Source organism: Vigna angularis, chromosome 2 (assembly GCF_016808095.1).
Source record: "Vigna angularis cultivar LongXiaoDou No.4 chromosome 2, ASM1680809v1, whole genome shotgun sequence".
NCBI classification, from domain to species: Eukaryota; Viridiplantae; Streptophyta; class Magnoliopsida; order Fabales; family Fabaceae; genus Vigna; species Vigna angularis.
The window spans coordinates 38,401,094-38,420,944 of record NC_068971.1 but is presented as its reverse complement, the minus strand read 5'-3'; the positions used below and the strand labels follow the sequence as shown (position 1 = coordinate 38,420,944).

At 32.5% G+C, this 19,851-nt stretch overlaps 2 protein-coding genes and 1 long non-coding RNA gene across 3 annotated transcripts; 1 reads left to right on the top strand and 2 right to left on the bottom strand.

The window, feature by feature from the left end:
* Nucleotides 1-576: 576 nt before the first annotated feature.
* Nucleotides 577-8,557, top strand: LOC108323740 (kinesin-like protein KIN-14L). Its single transcript, XM_052872989.1, has 20 exons — nt 577-678; nt 786-885; nt 1,070-1,227; nt 1,421-1,573; nt 1,777-2,020; nt 2,484-2,590; nt 2,862-2,933; nt 3,309-3,389; nt 3,649-3,723; nt 4,235-4,316; nt 4,686-4,781; nt 4,871-5,044; nt 5,140-5,246; nt 5,425-5,605; nt 5,722-5,893; nt 6,097-6,347; nt 6,530-6,693; nt 6,887-7,464; nt 7,634-7,848; nt 7,942-8,557. The coding sequence occupies exons 2-20, from the start codon at nt 819-821 to the stop codon at nt 8,019-8,021; spliced, it is 3,057 nt and encodes a 1,018-aa protein (XP_052728949.1). The 5' UTR covers nt 577-678; nt 786-818; the 3' UTR covers nt 8,022-8,557.
* On the bottom strand, nt 1,021-2,006 carry LOC128195442 (uncharacterized). The gene is made up of 3 exons (XR_008246980.1): nt 1,901-2,006; nt 1,462-1,676; nt 1,021-1,138 (listed from the first exon to the last, which is right to left on the bottom strand). It is a non-coding gene; the product is annotated as an uncharacterized LOC128195442 (long non-coding RNA).
* A 2,063-nt stretch (nt 8,558-10,620) lies between the features above and the next one.
* LOC108330078 (xylan glycosyltransferase MUCI21) lies at nt 10,621-13,310 on the bottom strand. Its single transcript, XM_017564549.2, has 3 exons — nt 12,667-13,310; nt 12,491-12,568; nt 10,621-12,163 (listed from the first exon to the last, which is right to left on the bottom strand). Exons 1-3 carry the CDS (start codon nt 12,890-12,892, stop codon nt 10,872-10,874), a joined length of 1,596 nt encoding a protein of 531 aa, XP_017420038.1. The 5' UTR covers nt 12,893-13,310; the 3' UTR covers nt 10,621-10,871.
* Nucleotides 13,311-19,851: the final 6,541 nt, after the last annotated feature.

The window sequence follows — 19,851 nt, the reverse complement described above, 5'->3', positions numbered from 1 at the left end:
AATAGACAATTAAAACATTCCAGTAAGGATAAAATAACAGTAATTTAAAATGAGAAAAACAATTTTTTTTCTTGGATGATCTGTGAATACACTTTGAAAGTATTAAAATTGTTATTTAAGAAAGTGAAGAAAATAAAAGGTTAACGTTTCCAATTGGTACATCTCAAGTGAAAAGGTATGAAACTAACTCGTTACCTTTGTAAAAAGTGAGTAAATTACTACCATATTTTAAAATTAATAGTTAAAAACTTTATAATACAGAAAAAAGATTAAAATTATTAATTTATTTATCTAATTTAACCCGAAAACACGTATATGTAAGATTTTATTACCTTTTATAATATACGCGCAAACATTTTGCCCTGATTTCGAGTAATTCCATAAGAAAATGTATGCACCGTTGGATGAGTTGACTCGGTATGCTAAACGAACGGAACATAATCGATAAGTGGACCCAAAAGCGTGACCAATTTGAATTCAAAATCTAAGTTAACGTTACGATTCCGTAGCTGAGGCTCGGAACTCAAAGCTAACCCCGAACCAAAGCAAAAACCCCATTCTAACTCCAGAAAACAACCACTCTTCTACTCTGCTCACTTTTCTGGGTTCTTTCTTTTTGAATCCTTTGCAAAAGACCCGCATAAAAAAGATCATTTTTTGGGGTTCTCTTCAACTTGGGTATGCATTTGTTTTGGTTTTAGGAACAAACTAAAAGGGCCATCTTGGGTTGTGCTTCTTTTGTGTGATCATTTCGGTTTTCATTCTCATTTCTTAAAACCTTGCAGGAACCGGGTTTTTGGGTTTCTTTTTTATTAATCATGGGGGATGCTACGATAGATAAGACTCGTGATTTCAACATGGCTTCAAGAAAAGCTGAAGAGGCGGGTCAGTTTGTGATTTCCTTAGCCAAGAGTTCACTTTTGTTCTTGTTTGTGTTCCAAGATGTTTACTTGGTGATGATGATTATTACTAATGAAGAAAAACCTTCTATTTAAAAAAAAATATATCTTCGTTTCCATGTTCCTTTGCTATTGAATTGTCTGAAGGAATGTTACAATGACTTATGCAGCTTGCAGACGCTATAAGGCAACTCAATGGCTAGAAAGCCAAGTGGGTCCTCTTGGTCTACCGAGCCAACCTACAGAGAGAGAACTCATTTCTTGCTTGAGAAATGGTCTGATTCTTTGCAATGCCATTAACAAGATTCATCCAGGAGCAGTGCCTAAAGTACTACATTACAATCCTTAATACGATTTGTGTTTATTTATTGTATATTCAAATAAAAAGCTATGGTATATTTAACTGAGTGGTCAATTGGTAGCAGGTTCATATTGGGAAGTTTGAGTTTTTCATTTTTGTTCTCTCTTTTTCTTCTCCCCACAAAATGCTTAAACCCCTTTTTGATGATGTTTTTTTTAAGGTTGTGGTTGTGGATAATCAAATGCCTTCACAATCACTTACCTGGGATTCTCAGCCATTGCCCGCCTATCAGTATTTTGTAAATTTACGCAACTTTCTTGTTGCAATGGAGGAATTAAATCTTCCGGCTTTTGAAGCTTCTGATCTTGAAAGGGTATGTTTTCTCTTTATGGCTTTCACATTTTCCACTCGCACTTCCAAATAATTCACGCGCAGTGCTTATTTTGATGTATGTAGCTATGTGCAATTGGTGTAATCTAAAAAGAGAAGGAAAAGTATTTTTATCTGTAAATTTGCGTAGTGTTATAGCGTTTGATTATAGATGTATGAACAAGTATGCTGGTTATTTATTTTCAGGATACACTGGAGATGGGATCAGCAGCCAAAGTGGTCGATTGCATTTTGGCACTTAAATCGTTTCAGGAGTTGAAGCAGATGAACAATCAGAATGGATACAACAAATGCATAAAATCTCCTTTACCTATGAGACTGCATTCAAGAGCTGCAGCTGCACTACCCTCTGATGCTTGTAGGCAATTGGATTTGACTGCCACAATGGAAAAGATGCCTCCGGCTGAGAGTAATTTTTCGAATAGAGAAGGTTTAATCCCTTAATCTTGTTAATATATTTGTATGATCTGATTTGCATCTGGGAGCTGGAGGCAAGCTTCACAGGATAATGCAAGCTACCAGAGTTTGCCTGTTGTCATCACTTAAGAGGAAAATCAGTTTGGAATGATGGTGACTCTTAATATGCTCTTTCTAAATTTTCACTCAACAATCAATTGTTGATATCTTAAAATTTGTTTGAGAAAGAAATTAATTACATGATCGAGTGATTGGAATTTTTCAAAGCTTACTCAATGAAAAAAAGACTTTTTTTTACCTGGGTAATTCACTATAAATCCTTTAGCGAAAACAATGTAAAACTCTAATTGATTGCATGTGATCAATCAATTGTTATTGATTTTTCATTTTGGACTTTGATAAACTGTCTTTGTATTCTTCTATGTACTTGAATGATAGTAATTTTCTTGCTATTACTGTTATTTGATGCACAACAGAAATTGTGGAATTACTTGCCAAGCAACTGGTTGACCGTATGTTAGATGCCAAAGAAAATATTGATGGAAACATCATTGCTTCTCTCTGTAAAGAACACCTGGTAGAGGTAAGTAGTAATCATATGAACAAATAAGTCTAGTTGAAAGTGGGATTCAGTCAGCAAATGCCTAAAACACTTTTTGAGGAATCTGAAAAATGAAAAGTTTCTAATGAAAGTATATCCATTAAAACATAAAAATTTTAAGGGTTTACTTTTTCGTTTAACATTTAATACTTTATATTTTTTAATTCTTATTTGGTGCGCTTGTTGGCATTTTTCTTAAAATTAACATACTGAAGTGTTCTATCTACCACCTAATTTCTTTCAAATACTGCAGGATCCAATAAAGGTTTTTAATCAGATAATGGCATGTTGTAATGGGGAACAGCCAACTACAAGGTTGCGTGAGGTTAGTTTGAGTAAATCCAATGTATGCTGCTTCTTGAGGAGTATTGTTGTCCCATCCTTCTTGCTGAAATTGTGGGGGATTAAGATAAACAATTGCAAACAATTATACTTGGTTTCTAAGCCAAAGTGCCAATAGTGTGGTCATAATGACTTTATCCTGTTTCATAGAACTTACCACTATTGGCTGCCAACCTTAAGTCGTGTTAAAGGACAACTGCATATGGATATTTGTCTTTCTAGCATAGCATTGAATTATTTTAAACTTTGCAAGATTCTGAAACGAACATTGATGATGTCATGGTTTATTGTCAATATTTTCTTTGCCTCAGCTTTCCCTATTATTCTTGATCTAATGTAATTGTCATTGCTTCGGAAGGATTTTGTTAAAGAAGAGGGGTTATCACTTCATTCCACATCTACACAATCAGCTGCTTTATCTGCTCCTGACAATTCTAAGGTACCTTTTCTTTTTTGTAATATATTTCATACTAGAATAGTCACAAATGATGGTTAAAACATAGAGTAGCAGTGAATAATATGTTCAAAGGAAAGAATTAAAATGATTATCATAGTTTGACATCTTAATGTGGCTTACCAAATTTTGTCCCATAAAAAAAATTGTTCACCAAAACATTTAAATCATCAATTTTCTAATGCACTGGGTATAATTTATCTCAATTTTGAATTCTAATTTGCCCAATTTGCAATTTGTACAGCGTTGCCAAGCATGTCCCGGAAAATGCAAGTGCAACCAGGAACATCTTTTAAACATGCAGGAAAAAGAACTTGTGGTATGCATTTAGCTTGTTTTCACTTTAAGCAACGAATTGAAGTTATTTTATTTAGAAATCAGGATTTAGAACTATGCTCGGTGTAGGAGGGCTAAATTACAGTTTAACAAACAGATAAAACAACTGAGAAGGTTATTGCAAAATACTGTGTCTAGCTACTCTTTATTTGTCATTTTTGTCTCACTGAAACTGCAATTGCTTTCTGTTGCACGTATGCTGGTTATGATAAATCTTAATTTACTTTCTAGAGTAAAGAAGAGGGAAAACATCACATTCAGCACAACACAATAGATATGCAATAAACGAGAGTGATATTTGATGTAATAAACTTGTTCCCTAGTGATTTAGGAAATATGCAGACAATTGTCTTTTTTGTGCCAGGTCGTAGAAATCTGGTTATTTCTGATATTCTGTTCCAAGTAGAATCTAAAGGGATCGTACTGAGATAAATCTTTGTTAGAAACACAGATTGGGTCTGCTTTTGTTGAGGTGTTTAAATTTCTTTTTTCAGGATCTCAAGGCTTTGAAGTTGAAAATTAAGAAAGAGTTTGAAGAGATGCAGTCACAGTTTCAAGGATTTTTTTATGACATTGGTATGAATAACCATTAACTTTCCAGTTTTTTTTTTTTTAAAACCTCATAGTTGGCAAAATACGACTTAATTGCTTTTCTTTGCTTACTTTCAATGGCTACATCTCCTCACTATAAAAGGGGATGCATGTTGCTTGAGTTAATGAGACAAACATCCCAATGATTTTAAACTTCATCTTTCTGTTACTTAGCTTTTGGGGTTGGTGGGGTGACTTTCTAGAAAATAAAAATTAATGAGGAGATGGTCAGATTAAAGAAATGTATCAGTGTTTTAAGAGATGAATTTCTATTCTGTACCTGTCTATACAAAATGTTTTTTGCTTCTGAAAACTATGTTAAGAGTCCTGTGCTGTGTTGCTTCATCAATTCAGGAAGTCAAATACAGGAGATGTCAACTAAAGCTATTGGATATCACAGAGTAGTAGAAGAGAATAGGAAACTATACAATATGGTCCAAGATTTGAAAGGTTGAGATACACTTAGTTTTGATTATTTTTAATGTATAATGTCACTTTATTTTTGTGTACTCTTGACAATAAGCTAGTTTTGAACTCAGGTAATATTCGAGTTTACTGCAGAATCAGGCCATCATTCCGGGCTGAATCAAGGAATATTGTTGATTTCATCGGGGAAGATGGTTCTCTATTCATTTTAGATCCATCAAAAACACTGAAAGATGGAAGGAAACTTTTTCAGTTTAATCGTGTTTTTGGTCCAACAGCTGGCCAAGGTAGAGAGTTCCGGAAACACAATAGTATTTTGAACCAGTGTGACTACCTTTTTCTTTTACCATCTCTTTGTTGAAATTTACCGATTTGTACTCAGATGAGGTTTACAAAGATACTCAACCATTGATTAGATCTGTGATGGATGGATACAATGTTTGTATTTTTGCTTATGGTCAAACTGGATCTGGGAAGACTCACACCATGGTAAGATACTGAATATCACTCTGCTAAGTGTTAGTTTTAATTGATTCTGAAAGAAAGGAAATAAACTAATATTGCATTACTATCCTGGCACTGGTCAATGCAAGAACCTGCAACGACTGTTCATTATATTTGCAGACTGAAAACCTAGATGACTCAATATATTTCTTTTTTGCTGCAGAGTGGTCCATCAAGTGGAACATTTAAGGATATGGGAATCAATTATCTGGCTCTTAAAGATCTGTTTCAAATGTCTAATGAAAGGAATGACATCATAAGTTATGACATTTATGTTCAAATGGTTGAGATTTACAATGAACAAGTTAGAGATCTACTTGCAGAAGACAAAACTGACAACAAATATCCTTTTCATATTCATTATTCCATACATTTTCGCACTGTTCTAAAGAAATAAGCTAGAGCAGGTTTTATTATAGTCTGTTGATCTTAATATTTGTAAACAATTTTTCTCCTTAACTAAACCTTAAATTAGAAATCCGGAGCTGCAATGATGACGGACTGAGCCTTCCAGATGCTAAATTGCGCCCTGTGAAGTCTACAATTGATGTTATGACCCTCATGAAACTTGGTGAGGTTAATCGCTCTGTCAGTTCGACTGCAATGAACAACAGGAGTAGTCGTTCTCACAGGTGAATTTGTGCTTTTCTTATATATACATAAACACACACACACACACACACACACACACACACACACACACACACACACACACACACACACACACACACACACATATATATATATATATATATATATATATATATATATATATATATATATATATTATCTGGGGTTGTTTGAGACACTGACAAGGCTGATCAACGTGTCTCAGTGTACTTACTGTGCATGTTCATGGCAAAGATACATCTGGGAACTCCATTCGCAGTTGCTTGCACTTGGTAGACCTAGCTGGAAGTGAACGAGTAGACAAGTCTGAAGTTACAGGGGATAGACTAAAGGAAGCACAATATATTAACAAATCTCTTTCCTGTTTGGGAGATGTGATCACAGCCCTGGCTCAAAAGAATTCTCACATACCTTACAGGAACAGCAAACTCACTCTTCTTTTGCAAGATTCCTTAGGTGCATGCTAATATCATATCATTTTCATTCTCTCTTCCAATTCCAGCTTTTTCTCTGTTGTAGAATTCCAAGTGTAGCGTTAGATGATGTCACAGAAAAGCTTTGGAGACTCTACTTTTATTTTTATAACCATGACTGAATGTTTGTTAGTAATGCATTTTCTGTTGCAAATTTTGCATTAGGTGGACATGCAAAAACATTGATGTTTGCTCATGTGAGTCCGGAAGCAGATTCCTTTGGTGAAACAGTGAGTACTTTAAAGTTTGCTCAGAGGGTTTCCACTGTGGAACTGGGGGCAGCCCGTTTGAACAAAGAAAGCAGTGAGGTTATGCAACTTAAAGAACAGGTTAGAATGTAACTTTGTGGCACAATTTTTTTCTAACTTCTATGCATGCTCTGACCTAACTTTTCTTAAGCCTGAGAATTAGACCCTCACTAGTATCATTGAAATATGAAAGAGTTGAAGTGTTGAGAGTCACTCTGTTCTAAAATCAAATATAGTCAAAGTGGTTGAGTTTTCCTTTATTTTACATGAATAGGTTGAGAACCTTAAGATTGCATTGGCAACCAAGGACGCTCAGAGAATGTTCCAAAGAAATAAAGAGCCGTACACTCCATCAGAGAAAACTCCATTGCCCTCTCGGAGACTAAGCATTGAGAACTGCCCCGATAAATCTGTGAGTCGAGAGGATAAAAGTGGAGTTAAATCACCACTTTTGTTACCTCGTTCCAGAAGATTAAGTTTGGAAGGTCCAAAATCTATCAAGAAAGATGGTCTACAGTATGAGCCGGTATCTATGCAGAAATATCGCCCAATGCAGGATGTAGAGGCCGTGTCCAAACTAAATGGCCAGTTCAGCAGTGGCAATTCCAAGTCAGAGTTGCATGCCAAAACCCCTCGAAGTCCTACAAGCATTTCCTATCAAACGAGATTGATAAAATTAAATGATGGCATGCAAGTTCCTCCTATTAAACTGCCTCAAACACCTGAACCACCTGTTCGGGATGGAAATGATGCACATGCCTCTAAGGTGATGGGTAGCACAAATGGCAAAGGATCCCAAATAAGAAGATCCTTGAGAACAATTGGGAAACTGATCAATGGCCCTGATAAGAGGTGTGTTATAACTGTTAACTTATATGAGAAGTTTTCTATAAGAAGTCAAGTGTATATAAATTGATCTTAACTTATGGATAAGTTTAATTCTTTTAGTTTCTTATTTTTCTTTTCTGGAAGTGTTTATGAAGATTATCCATATGTGACCTTAATCTGTGAAAATATGCAGGAGCCAACAAGTTGAAGTGAAGTCACCCATCAAGGGTACTGGCCATAGAAATAATGTAAAATCACCCATCAGGGGCACTGGCTATACAAATAATGTAAAATCACCAATTTCAGCTGTTGAGAAAACGAAGAGAAGACAATCTCTAACAGGGATTCAAGCACCACTGCCAAACAACTCGCGTAGATCTTCACTTGGAGGAAAGCCAGTAGCAGCATGTAAGTTAAACCTATAGAACTGCTGTTTTACATTGATATCCATGACGCTGTTATTCAGAATACTAAGACAATAGTTTTGTGTCATATATGAAGACGACGACAAGGAGAGAAATGCTAGAACTCCTCCTCCAAATCCTCATTCAGACACCAAGACTTCAAAACGGTGGCTGTAGATCAGTGACAGTGCTGCTTCGACTTGAAGCGCATACCAACTTTTCTGACATAGTTTAGAACAAGCTCCACTTTGGTGGGAGAGTTTTGGTTTCATGATCAAGTTAACATCACTGTAAAAAATGTCTCCAAGTATTTAAGTCTTTTTCCAAAGGGTCTTTCTTTCTTGTAATTACAAAAAATCAAGAAACTCAAAAATGAAATTAAATTTTTTTTAAGCTCCTGCATGTCTTAAGAGTTTTTTACTCTAGCAACAAATGGTGGCCTTGAACACATCAAGGACTCAGAACACTGTTTATGAACGTAAATGGTAATAATTTTAAGACATCATAGTATGGTGGGAAAGTTTTGTACGTAGTTGGAGCCCAATTCCAGTTGCCCACATGGGTGGAGTCTTGGAGTAGAGAGGACTATCATGTGATAACATGACAAGTTGAGTCATTTTCCCTCTAGAAGATAGAAAACTAAAAAAATGGACCATGAACAGCCTAATTTTTCCCAATGAAATAGGAAAAGATAGGTATTAGAGACAGAGAAACACAGGAGGGAAATCCTTTATGAAATTGCATTATATTAAGCACTTTATGAAATTGCATTATATCCAAATATCCTTTGTTCTTTCATGAAATATTAGAATTGTGTTATTAATTACAATGGGATTCTCCCACCATAATTTCATAGGAAAAGGTATTAGAATAGTTCCATTTACATCAATTCATTCATAATTTCATAATTATCCTTGTAATCATTTAATATATTTTTTTTAGAAAAAGTGTATATAAAAATTGAATATTTCTATTATATATATATATATATATATATATATATATATATATGTGTGTGTGTGTGTCTTCCAATTTTACTATAATTCAACAAATTGAGTGGATAAGTAAAGTTGTAAAACAAACAATTTAATATAAATGACCATCTATGTTTATTTGAAAAGAATACATTTTTAGAATGATGCATGGGGATATTCACTCCAAATCACATGAACAGATTTGTAAGCGAGTATGACATAATTTTTAATAAAAAAAATTATGTGACTTTCAAGTCATAATAGTTTACGGTGAAGTGAGTTAAATTTTACCATTTATTTTTACTACAATAATATATCTGTCTCTCATTCATCCCAACACATTCTTGTTCAGATTTTAATATTAAGTGAAGGAATTATTTTCGTTCAAAAAGGTAAAAGGTTAAATAATAATTCAAATAATTTTAAATAAAAATATATATTTTTAAAGTTTAAAATATTAATAAAACTCATTTTCATTTTAGATATATAATCATTTAATATATAAATTATAACACATTGATATATTCTAATAAAATATTTTTTAATACTTTTATTTTTAAAATATGATTATTAATTTATAAAATAGGTTGACCATAAATTTAAATCTATTTAAATTGTGTGCTGATGGATGGGAAAGAAAATAGTATGTTAGTCCACAGTTTTCTTTTAATTTGATTTAACTTTTTTACATAACTTTTCATATATCTATTAATGAATATTGAAAACAAGATAAAATGAGTAAAACAAGTTGCATAGACTCTATTAATTGACTTTTGTATCACTGCTTTTGTCTATAACAATTTCTCTCTGAAATACATTAAAAAAAAATTGGTAAAAAGTCCTACAATTGTGATTAAAACCCTCATCATACTTTGTCTTAGTAAATACTGAAAAAAATCAGTGAAATTACAAATCATTCAACTAAAATCCGTTCCAAATCACCTGACTAAAAGACATAGTTAAACCTGCAAATCCATATATTAGTTATTTCAATACAAATTATAGTACAAAAATGTGTTTTTTTTATAACTGTAGTGTAGCAACAAACAATGCATGTTTTGAGCTGCCCCAGCATAGTTTATTACCGTTAGTGGTCCCCACTGAATCTACTCAACATGTCACATGTCCACAATGGAGTTTCCATGCTGAGATCCAATAATGGCTGCAACAACAGAGGAATCATCACGTGCTCAAATGCAACTACGTAGGGTATAACGTTGCCACCATACACAACTATTTCAAGAACAACATAGTTCCTTGTTACTGGTACAACATATACCTGTGATGCACTTCTGTAACACTTCAAGCATTGTCACCTTCAACTTTGTTCATTAGATACACATTATTACATATTCTCTTCATGAATGAACGTGTCAGGTAATTAGCCTTAGAAATTAAGAAAAAAAAACACTATTTTTTGTCACAAGTTTAGGTTGTGTCAGGTAATTAGCCTTAGAAATTAAGAAAAAAAAACACTATTTTTTGTCACAAGTTTAGGTTCCATCCGTACCTGGCACGATTGGATGTTAACTCTATATCAAATAGGTGGCAGCTTTGCACTGCTGTTATTAGCTTTCTTGGATTCCCCTTTGCTCTTTTTCTGTATGTTATCTCCAAAAGATTTTAACTTTGGAACATGACAAGTTTGAATTTTATAAATCACAAGAAAAAGGTACATCTTAAGACTTGATTATATGTGATAAAAAAAATACTTGGAACCCAGATAGCCCAGAGTATTAGAAACCAAAAGATTCTCACACTAGAAATTTTGGTATCGTCAACATTAACATTTAAAACCACCATTGGATGATTGAATGTGAAGTGACCAATGTTTAGATAAACTTTTTTCACACAAAAGTGAGGGAATCACAAATTATAGCTTTTACTTACACATCTCGGTATACATTTCTATATGTTTGCTGTACACAGCAGGTCGCACTATGAACTTTGCAGGTTGCCTTGATAAGTATGATCAATCTTTTAGGAAAAAAAATCACTTTACACATTAAAGAATGAATATGGTTGATTGAAATTCACAATGGTTGATTGAAATTCACAATGGTTGATGCTGAAGATTGAGTTTTGATCTGGAGAGTGTATACTCATAAGCTCGATGCAACCTTTTTTTGAATCTTCCCAGGTCTAATATGACATTTTGGCTGTCAAGATAGATCTTTTTTGTGTATTCCCACCCCTTCTTGTTAATGCTTGTAGGGTCTCTTAGAATAGGATCATTTTTATCATATTTCTCATATAAAGTGCTTTCTCTAGGATGAATTTCATAACCAACGTATTTCAAGCCAAGCTTCCTTGCAGGTTCTCCGTAATAAGTTTCAGCTGCCCATGTGGTTCCAAGAGGAACAACTTGTATAAACACAGAGCCAGGTCTCAAAAACATAAAATGAGTCATTGCTGCTCCATGAACACCAATCATGACATCACTTGCATTAAGAGTCCTATAAATCTTGGCCATTTCTGTTGTGCTGTCTGGTTTTAAGACTTTCACCATAAACCCAATTTCCTTCGCCATCTTCACCAACAAATTCTCATTGGTTATGGCTCTTGACCCACTTCTAGAAAGAATAACCAACTTTGGCTTTTTCATTGGATTTTCTTGCACTTGTTGCTCAATATACTGTTGTTCAGAGGTGTCTGATGATTGAGATGAAGAGATTTGTTGTTCTCTTGATTTCTCTTGTGCTTTTCTTTCCTCCTTCTGAATCAAACCCCTGATCCTAGGCCAATAAGCTTGGTCCAAAAGGTTTCTAAAATCAACGATGCTCTTGTTACCCTTCATCAATGCAGAATCCACAGTTAACTCATCATGGATTCTGAGACCAACTATGGCTTCTGGAAAGCAATGAGTTCTATTGTCTCCTCTAAAATCAATTGGTGGAAAATCAGACAGCCGAGAAAGAATGTCCCCGTACTTCATGATCCACCAACTATGATATTCGAGAATCACAAACACGACCTTCTTCTTGAAATGCTGTGAAGTAATGTACAAGGGTATGATTCCATCATTGAATTCATGATAAACATTGCCAGTGTAGCCCCCATTAGAGAAGAACACTGCTGGAACATCGTGTTGGACATCGCAACCACCAACATCATTTACCTTCTTTGAGATAAGGCTCAATTCATCAATGGTCTTCATAACACTTGTCTCCCATTTTCGAGTATATGGCTTGATTTTTTCATGTTGGAGTTCCTCTCCAACAGAAACATTATCACTGCTCCTCCGATTGTAGAGTAATATCGAAGATGAAGCAGAGTGTGTTCTCACATCACCTTTCATCACACAGACATCAGAACGAAAACCACTTCTATCACAGCAAATAGTTCCTGCGTTACCAAAAGAGAACAAAAAAAAAATTATTCGGAGAAAATAACACGAAAACAACAAAACAAGCATAAATTTCCAAAATTTATCATTAAAAAAAAATCAATCATTAAAACCAATCATCAACACGAACTTTTTCAGTAAAACACACAAATTCCAGTACTTGGTCAGGTGAATTTAGTTAGCCATAAACTAAACCAAGTAAAATCCAAGGGACTACCCTTTTTTAATGATTATGTTTGGTAATCAACGTAAAAATACAAACAAACACCACAAGCAAACAAAAAGAAGGACTGGTTAGAAGGACAGAGAACAGGAATATTACTCACCAGCAGAAACAGAAGAGCAAGTAGAATCATTTACATCAACCCCATCTGAGTTCCCATGACTTGGAATAGCGGGAGAGTCTGAAAAGAAGAAAAGAGGATCAGCACAAAGAGAAACCAACAACAGAGCCAAAAAAAGAAGGGAAAACCTTGAGAGATTAAGCTGGGTGGTTGCTTACACAAGTGAGAGAAAGAAAAGGAGGTGGGAAGGAAAAGAGGAGCGAAGACGTAGCAGCAAGAGAGGAAGGTGATGAGAAGGAGAAAAGACAAGAGCTTTGGCCTGGTTCTCTTGATGTAGTAGGAAGAGGTTGAGCAATCCAAGGTGATGATGGTGTGAGAGTCTTCATCTCTGGTGGAGTCTGCATTAGGCTTTCTGGGTTGATGGGAGCGGTGATAGTGTACCATGATGTTGTCAAAGCAAAGCTACAGTCTTTATTATGTCTTTTGGTGGTATGAAGAAATTGAGAAAGAGGGAAAAACTTAAAAAGTTGAAATGGGTGCACAACAACACAAAACAAGAACAGAAAAAGTGGGAAGATGCAGAAGGCAAAAGAAAAACAGTGTGTTAGGCAAATGGTATCTGTTTGTTTGTTGAGAGAGAAGATGAAGATGAAGAAAAAGGTGGTTTGGTTTTGATGGTATGGGGAAGAGAGAGGGAGGGAATGAAAGAAAGGAATAAAAGGAAAGAGAAGAGAGGCGTGAAAAGGAAGGATTGTGGGTGGAAAAACGAGTTAGAAAGAAAGAAAGAAAGATGAAATGTTTGATTTGGTAAGGAAAGTGAGAGGCTGGTTTTGGCTGGCTGTGGTAGGAGCTAATCTGGCAGGCAACAGTCAACTTCGTCAGCCGCGTCTGAATAAGAACACGCCGTTACCTAGGAGGCTTCTTCTCGGATATAGTTAAATTTACACAGTCAATTAATAAACGTAAGTTTAAATCAAATTTCTATGGTTTCATAAAGGTGCCTGGTTGGTTCAGTGGATATAATTTCATCCTCTAAAACAAGGTCTCAACTACAATTTTTTAAATGGAATCAAGAGAGTTAATTGAGGACGATCATGAAATTAACATGCGCCAGACTTATGCATCATATATATAACTACTAAAAAATAATTAAAATTAAGTTAGTATTAAATAAAACGCGTTTCTGAAATTATATCATTTAATGTGATAAAATAATGAAATAAAAGTCAATAAATTTATTATTAATTATAGTTTTTAATTATTTAATAATATAAGATTTTATATTTTTTTAATAAAAGTTATGGTAGGTTTCATTTTAAATAATAACATTTCAATTAAGCTAGCGTTTCATAGTTCAATAATAATCTTTTATGAAATAATTTATTGAAAAGAAAGACAAAAATGAAACAAATTAAACTTATATTCAAGAAAATACAAAACAAACTCACTTAAAACTTATCAACGTATTATCATGTTTAACTTAAGAGAACTTAAAGTTAAAGTACCATAGTCAAGGTAACATCTTATAACAATTAGATATATCTATTCTAATCGAGATAACATCATCTATATAAATTATGTTACCCATGTGTAACGAACAATATAAAAACTTAATGTTGTATGAATCATCGGGGATATTTCACAAAGAGTATTTATCTCATATTAGTAAAATTGGAGATTTCTATGTAAAGATAAACACATTTGTTTATCAAAGAGATACTTAGATTGTATGGAGTAATAGTTGTTAGAATAATATATGACAAAAATTCTACATTCTATTTTAGTTTTTTGTAGGCACTATAGGATATTATGAAGATCAAATTAAGACTTAATTTAACTTATAATTAGACAAATGGAAAATTAAAGAGAATAATTTAATTTTTAGAAGATTTATTAAGAACATGTATATTAAATCTTTGTGTTGTGTTTGCATGGGTTGAATATAGTGAAAATTATGTATGAGATTAATTCTCTTGTATTGAATATACACATAAGGTCATTTATTTATAATAGAAGAAATATGGGTTAAGTCCAAAATAAAAATAAAAAATAATAATAGATTAACTAAAGATAAAAGATAAATATAAAATAAAGATAATATATCTAACACTCCCCCTCAAACTAGTGCATACAAATCGTATGTATCAAGCTTGTTACTAATATAATCCATAAAGACTTAGTGAAAATATATGTTTTTGCACTCGAGTGACACCAAATTACTAATGATTTGAAAAACGACATAGAAGACGAAATATCAACTCAGAAGACTCCCCTTGAGCAATAAATCTGGGAGGTTGCTCCATGTAAATCTCTTCTAGTAAATCACCATTGAGAAATGACACTAGTGGATAAAGAGGTAATTGTTGGAGAGTCACCACAGCTATAAATAAACTAACAAAAATCATCTTTTCCATGGAAAAAAACACATATGAACGGGTCAAATGCAATGATGACCAAAGAGAGGTCAGAAGAGTCAGCAACGGAAGAAACCATGGATAAATAGGAGAGAGAAATCTTAAAAAAAATCCAAGATTATCCAATCAAGGCACTTGAAAAAGGAAAAAAAGTAACTTTGATGCTCTAAATACATGCCTGAGAGGACACGGGACGTGCGACAACGCATGATGAACCTGAAAGTGGAAAACGAGCGACATCGACGCTCTGAATTGCTACTAGACATGCCACCATGCATGACGAAAAAGGGAGCAAATTCATAACTTCAAAAGATGCTGATAGCGCGAAGAGTTTCGATGAAGGCATCGTTAATAACATGGTGGTTGCCTAACCGAGACAATCAAAGCCATGTGATTGTCGGTCAAAACTTAAACTTCGATAATGACAGCGGTAGACAATAATAGTAGATGACGGCGCTGACGCCGACAGTAGATGGTGGCGCTGACGCCGACAGTAGATGGCGCTACCATCGGCAGCGACGAATATAGTGACAATGGCACCAGAATATAGTGAAAATTATGTATGATATTAATTCTTTTGTGTTGAATATACACATAGGGTCCTCTATTAATAATAGAAGAAATATGGGTTAAGCGCAAAATACAAATAAGAAATAATAACAAACTAACTAAGGATAAAAGATAAATATAAAATAAAGATAATATATGTAACAACATGAGACCATTTAAGAGAGTAATTCATTTATTTGAAGAATTTGAACTTTTTTTAAGTAAATTAACTTGTTTAGAAGGAAAAATTAAAAGAAATTTGAAATTAAGTATTTTTAAGAAGCCATTTCAAATAACTAAAATAATAGAATTTGAAATTCACACAAAAAAAAGAAGAAAATTGAAATTTCATAAGTTGTGGAATTTTTCATTGGTTAGGATGAAAAAAGTGCACAAGTTCAACAAGTTGACTCACATTGAACTTCAGGTTTGACCAAATCATCTTAACATCTAGCCTGAGCAACTCGACTCGACTATAAGCCTGAATTGACTTAATTCGATCTTCGATCAAAGTCAAAGGTCCAGTCGACTAGGTCTGGATCGATGGTTGAGCTATATGGACCTGAGCCAAAAGTCGACCCAAGTCACCCATAAGGTTAAGGCATGTTGGTTCATGCCAATTTGGCATAACTGAAGGTCGAGCCAATTCAACATAAGCCCAAGCAAATTTTTCATAAACCAAAGGTTGAGCTAAGTCGATTGGGGTCAAAGGTCATGCTGAGCAAACTAGGACCGAAGCTCAAGTTGAATCAACCAAGGTTGAAGGTCAAGCTGAGTTGGAAAACGTACAAGATTGAATCGAGTTGGTCAAGGTAGAGTCAAGCCGAGTTAATTCAACTTACGCTCGATGGATGGTAGAGTTAAGTTTGACTTAAAATAAAAATAATTTTTTTAGCGAAACAAGAAAATTTAAATCTAAAATATTTTAATTACTCCAACCAAATAAATTATTTAAGAAATAAAAAAAATTCAGTTGCACGTAATTCAAGTAATATGTTTTTCAATTTTTTGAAATTGTTGAATTCATCATTCAAACACAAGGTTGGAGAGTTGAGACAAGATCTTGCCATTAGTCAAATTTACAATAGTATTGAGATACTTAAAAATGTTTTGGTGTGACCCAAATTATTGCAATAGACTTAAGAAGATATGACAAATATAAAACTATATGATAACTTGTCAATGTTTACGAGACCCTTAAAGTTTGTAATGTGTAACCATGGAGGTTTTTTTCTACTATAAGTATGAGGTGAGTGATATAATCTAGAAATTTATTATACCATATCATATCATATTTTGATATAATCTAAACCCTAAAAGTTGACTCTTAACTTTATTATATTATACTATATCATATTCATAAGAAGATAGGTTGGTTATGAGATTGTTTTACCACTTCATCTGGTTAAACTGAATAATATATTCATGTATATCAATTGAAAAAATACATATAAAATAGGGTTTTTATTTTAGAAATCAATGAAGTTGAAACTAGATTTATGTTATGATGTTAGACAAATAAGAGTTGAAGATCATGAGATAAGATGGTTCAAAGTAGAGACATTAATATGGTTAAAATGTGAGTACCTGGAGACTAATGTGATTCTACACAAGAGTTGGAAGGCAAGATGAAAAAGGCATATATATTTTTTTTAGTAAATGATTTTCTATAAAATAATTTTTGTTTGGAAAGAATGGTATGATTAGTTCTTAAAGATAAAATGTAAATGGATAAAAAATATAGTTTATTGTGCTATATGAAGTGTACCGGTCGGGGCCGATCAGTTAATGTAGTCGATCGACCGCTATTAAGTATGGATAATTTTCAGATATGTTAGCAGACATTAATGATTAATTAATGAATTGATTATCATATCAAACATGAATATACAGAATTAATGGATTGATTGCGATATCAAATATAAATATATGACATTAGTGAATTGATCGTCATATCAAATATGAATATATTGTATTAATCAATGAGTTTGATTTTCGAAACTTAATAAAAAAAATTTGTAAAACATATCGGATTTGAGCGCAGGAGTGTTTTATGTAGGTCAACCCCTAGTCGGCCTAGAGTACTTGAAGGAGCTTGGACTATTACGTGGAGCAGGGTCAACAACCGATCAGAGCAGGTCAAAGTGAGAAAGGACAACCAGTTTTTGATCCCTTTCAACCGAAATATTTATGAATAAAGCAATATGCTCCTTAAGTCTCTATAGAAAATAATCAAGACTCTATTGTGATCATATTATACAACTAAAGAAGTAAGAAGTTAAGGATTAAATTACATCAATCAAAGTTTTGACTTGAAAAGTAATTAAATTACATTCCTTTTTATTGTGTGTTTTGTAAATAGAAGATTTCTCGGTGTAGTGTTTGACATCTGATTGATATTTCTATAAAAAAAAAGGTGATAATTTACAACACACATTATATTTCATATATTATAGTTAATAATTCTAAAAATAGAAAAAACAATCATAATTTTTTTATTTAGAAATAAATTTCCTTATAATATATTAAAAATACATGATTTTATAATCATTTATATAATAAATTGCAAGAATTTAAGTAAATTAAAATAAATTTTTTATCTATATATAATAATGAATATAGTATTTAATTAAATCACACACTTAAAAAGATCTAATTATCTTTATTTAAAATAATATTTGTTGCTTTAATTATATTAATTAATATTTTTTACTTTTAACCTTAACTAAATTTAAAACCAATTCATACTCTTACAAATGAAGTTTGTAAAAATACATTTAAATTTATTTTAAAATAAAAAAATTGTTTGGAACTAACTTTTTCTATAATATTTTTATATTATACCTCAACCAACACGTATAGAATAAAGCTGAAACAAAACAAATTTTTTTCGTAGTAGGAATTGATTCTTTTATTAAATAATTAGAAAAGTTCCTGACAAAATAAATACAAACATTTTTTTTTGAAGTATTGTAGTTCGAACCTTCCTTTGCGTTTGGAAATTGTCTTATGAAGTGTGCGGAACAACCTTACTTCACGCGCGTGAGGGTCAAATCAACATCAACTAAAATTCAAGTTAGTCAAAATTATGATGAATACTAATGCTAATATTTTACTAATAAATCCAATCATGATTATTCTTTCCATCTTAAGATATAGATTGATTTGCTTGCGTGACCAATAAAAAAAATTCAAAAGCAATAAAAAAATAGTTACCAAAATTTTAATTTATATTTTAAAGCTTGTCCACCTCCATTATCTATATGCTCATATAATTTGTATTCTTATACCAAGTTTATTCACGTAACATCTTTGAGAGTTAATTACTATTCAGATATTATCAGATTTTAAATCTAAAATATCTGTCACAAAATCATGACAAAAACTACAAGTTTTAAAATAGACAATGCCTCAATAATTAGTTCTAATAATATCTAAATTAACTTAAAATTGAAATTATTTTCAATAATCACACAAAGTTATTGTTTACTTTTATTTCTATAATGTGCTATTTCTTTTCATTAATCTATTGCAATTAATATAAAACACTTACTTACGTTTTTAGTTCTATTATTTACTTATTTGTTTATTTATGTAATTTGTAAGATCTTTGAAAATATTTGTAAGTTAGATACTTGATAAAAAAAAAAGTGAATAGTAAAAAAAAAATATATTTTTGGAAAGGATAAGTGTTCCACGTAGCTTTGAGATCAGAATTCATCAAATTGCAAATAAAAAATTATTTTTGTAATAGTAAAATGAATAAAAAAATGAATAGTTAAAATGAATAGTTAAAATGAATAGTAAAAACTGAATAGAAATTTTTTTGCTATAAATAGCCAAGGGGGGAGGCTGAAAATTTAAAAAAAAAATTGAGAGAAGAGAGTTGGAAGAATTCCTAATTGCAAAGGGGATATTCTGGAAGTTTTCAGAGAGCGAGGAGATTAAGTCTGTATGGTCTTGAATTTTGAATGAGAACATTTAATTGTTTCTTTTGTATTTTTGGAAGGACGAGAAGTTGTCTAACCGGCTCTGCCAGATTCAACTTCTTGTTTCCCCATACCTGTTATTTCTTATTTATATTGTATTTTTGGAAGGATGAGAAGTTGTCTAACCGGCTCTGCCAGATTCAACTTCTTGTTTCCCCAGAAATTTTATTGTTTTATCTATTCTTTATTGCATCTTTCTGGAAGGATGAGAAGTTGTCTAACCGGCTCTGCCAGATTCAACTTCTTGTTTCCCCTGAATTTTTATATTAATATTATTTTGATGGTAAGGGCAACTAATTATTTTTGTATGAATTTATATACATACGAATGTTGAATTGGTGTTCTCTTGTGAAACTGTTTTATGACTTTTATTATATTGAGTGTTATAACTGAAACTGTTAAATTGTACATGTTGTGATGTGATGAATTTAATCTGTTTTGAATGAGTTTG

What these genes read in the sequence shown, in the direction of transcription:
- LOC108330078 (XM_017564549.2), bottom strand. Translation starts at nt 12,892, where the DNA reads ATGGTACACTATCACCGCTCCCATCAACCCAGAAAGCCTAATGCAGAC. An exon ending in CTTTTCTTTCTCTCACTTGT is followed by an intron (nt 12,569 to 12,666) that starts GTAAGCAACCAC and finishes TCTTCTTTTCAG; the next exon opens with ACTCTCCCGCTATTCCAAGT. An exon ending in TTGCTCTTCTGTTTCTGCTG is followed by an intron (nt 12,164 to 12,490) that starts GTGAGTAATATT and finishes TTGGTAACGCAG; the next exon opens with GAACTATTTGCTGTGATAGA.
- LOC108323740 (XM_052872989.1), top strand. Translation starts at nt 819, where the DNA reads ATGGGGGATGCTACGATAGATAAGACTCGTGATTTCAACATGGCTTCA. An exon ending in CTGGGAAGACTCACACCATG is followed by an intron (nt 5,247 to 5,424) that starts GTAAGATACTGA and finishes TTTTTGCTGCAG; the next exon opens with AGTGGTCCATCAAGTGGAAC. An exon ending in TTATGCAACTTAAAGAACAG is followed by an intron (nt 6,694 to 6,886) that starts GTTAGAATGTAA and finishes TTACATGAATAG; the next exon opens with GTTGAGAACCTTAAGATTGC.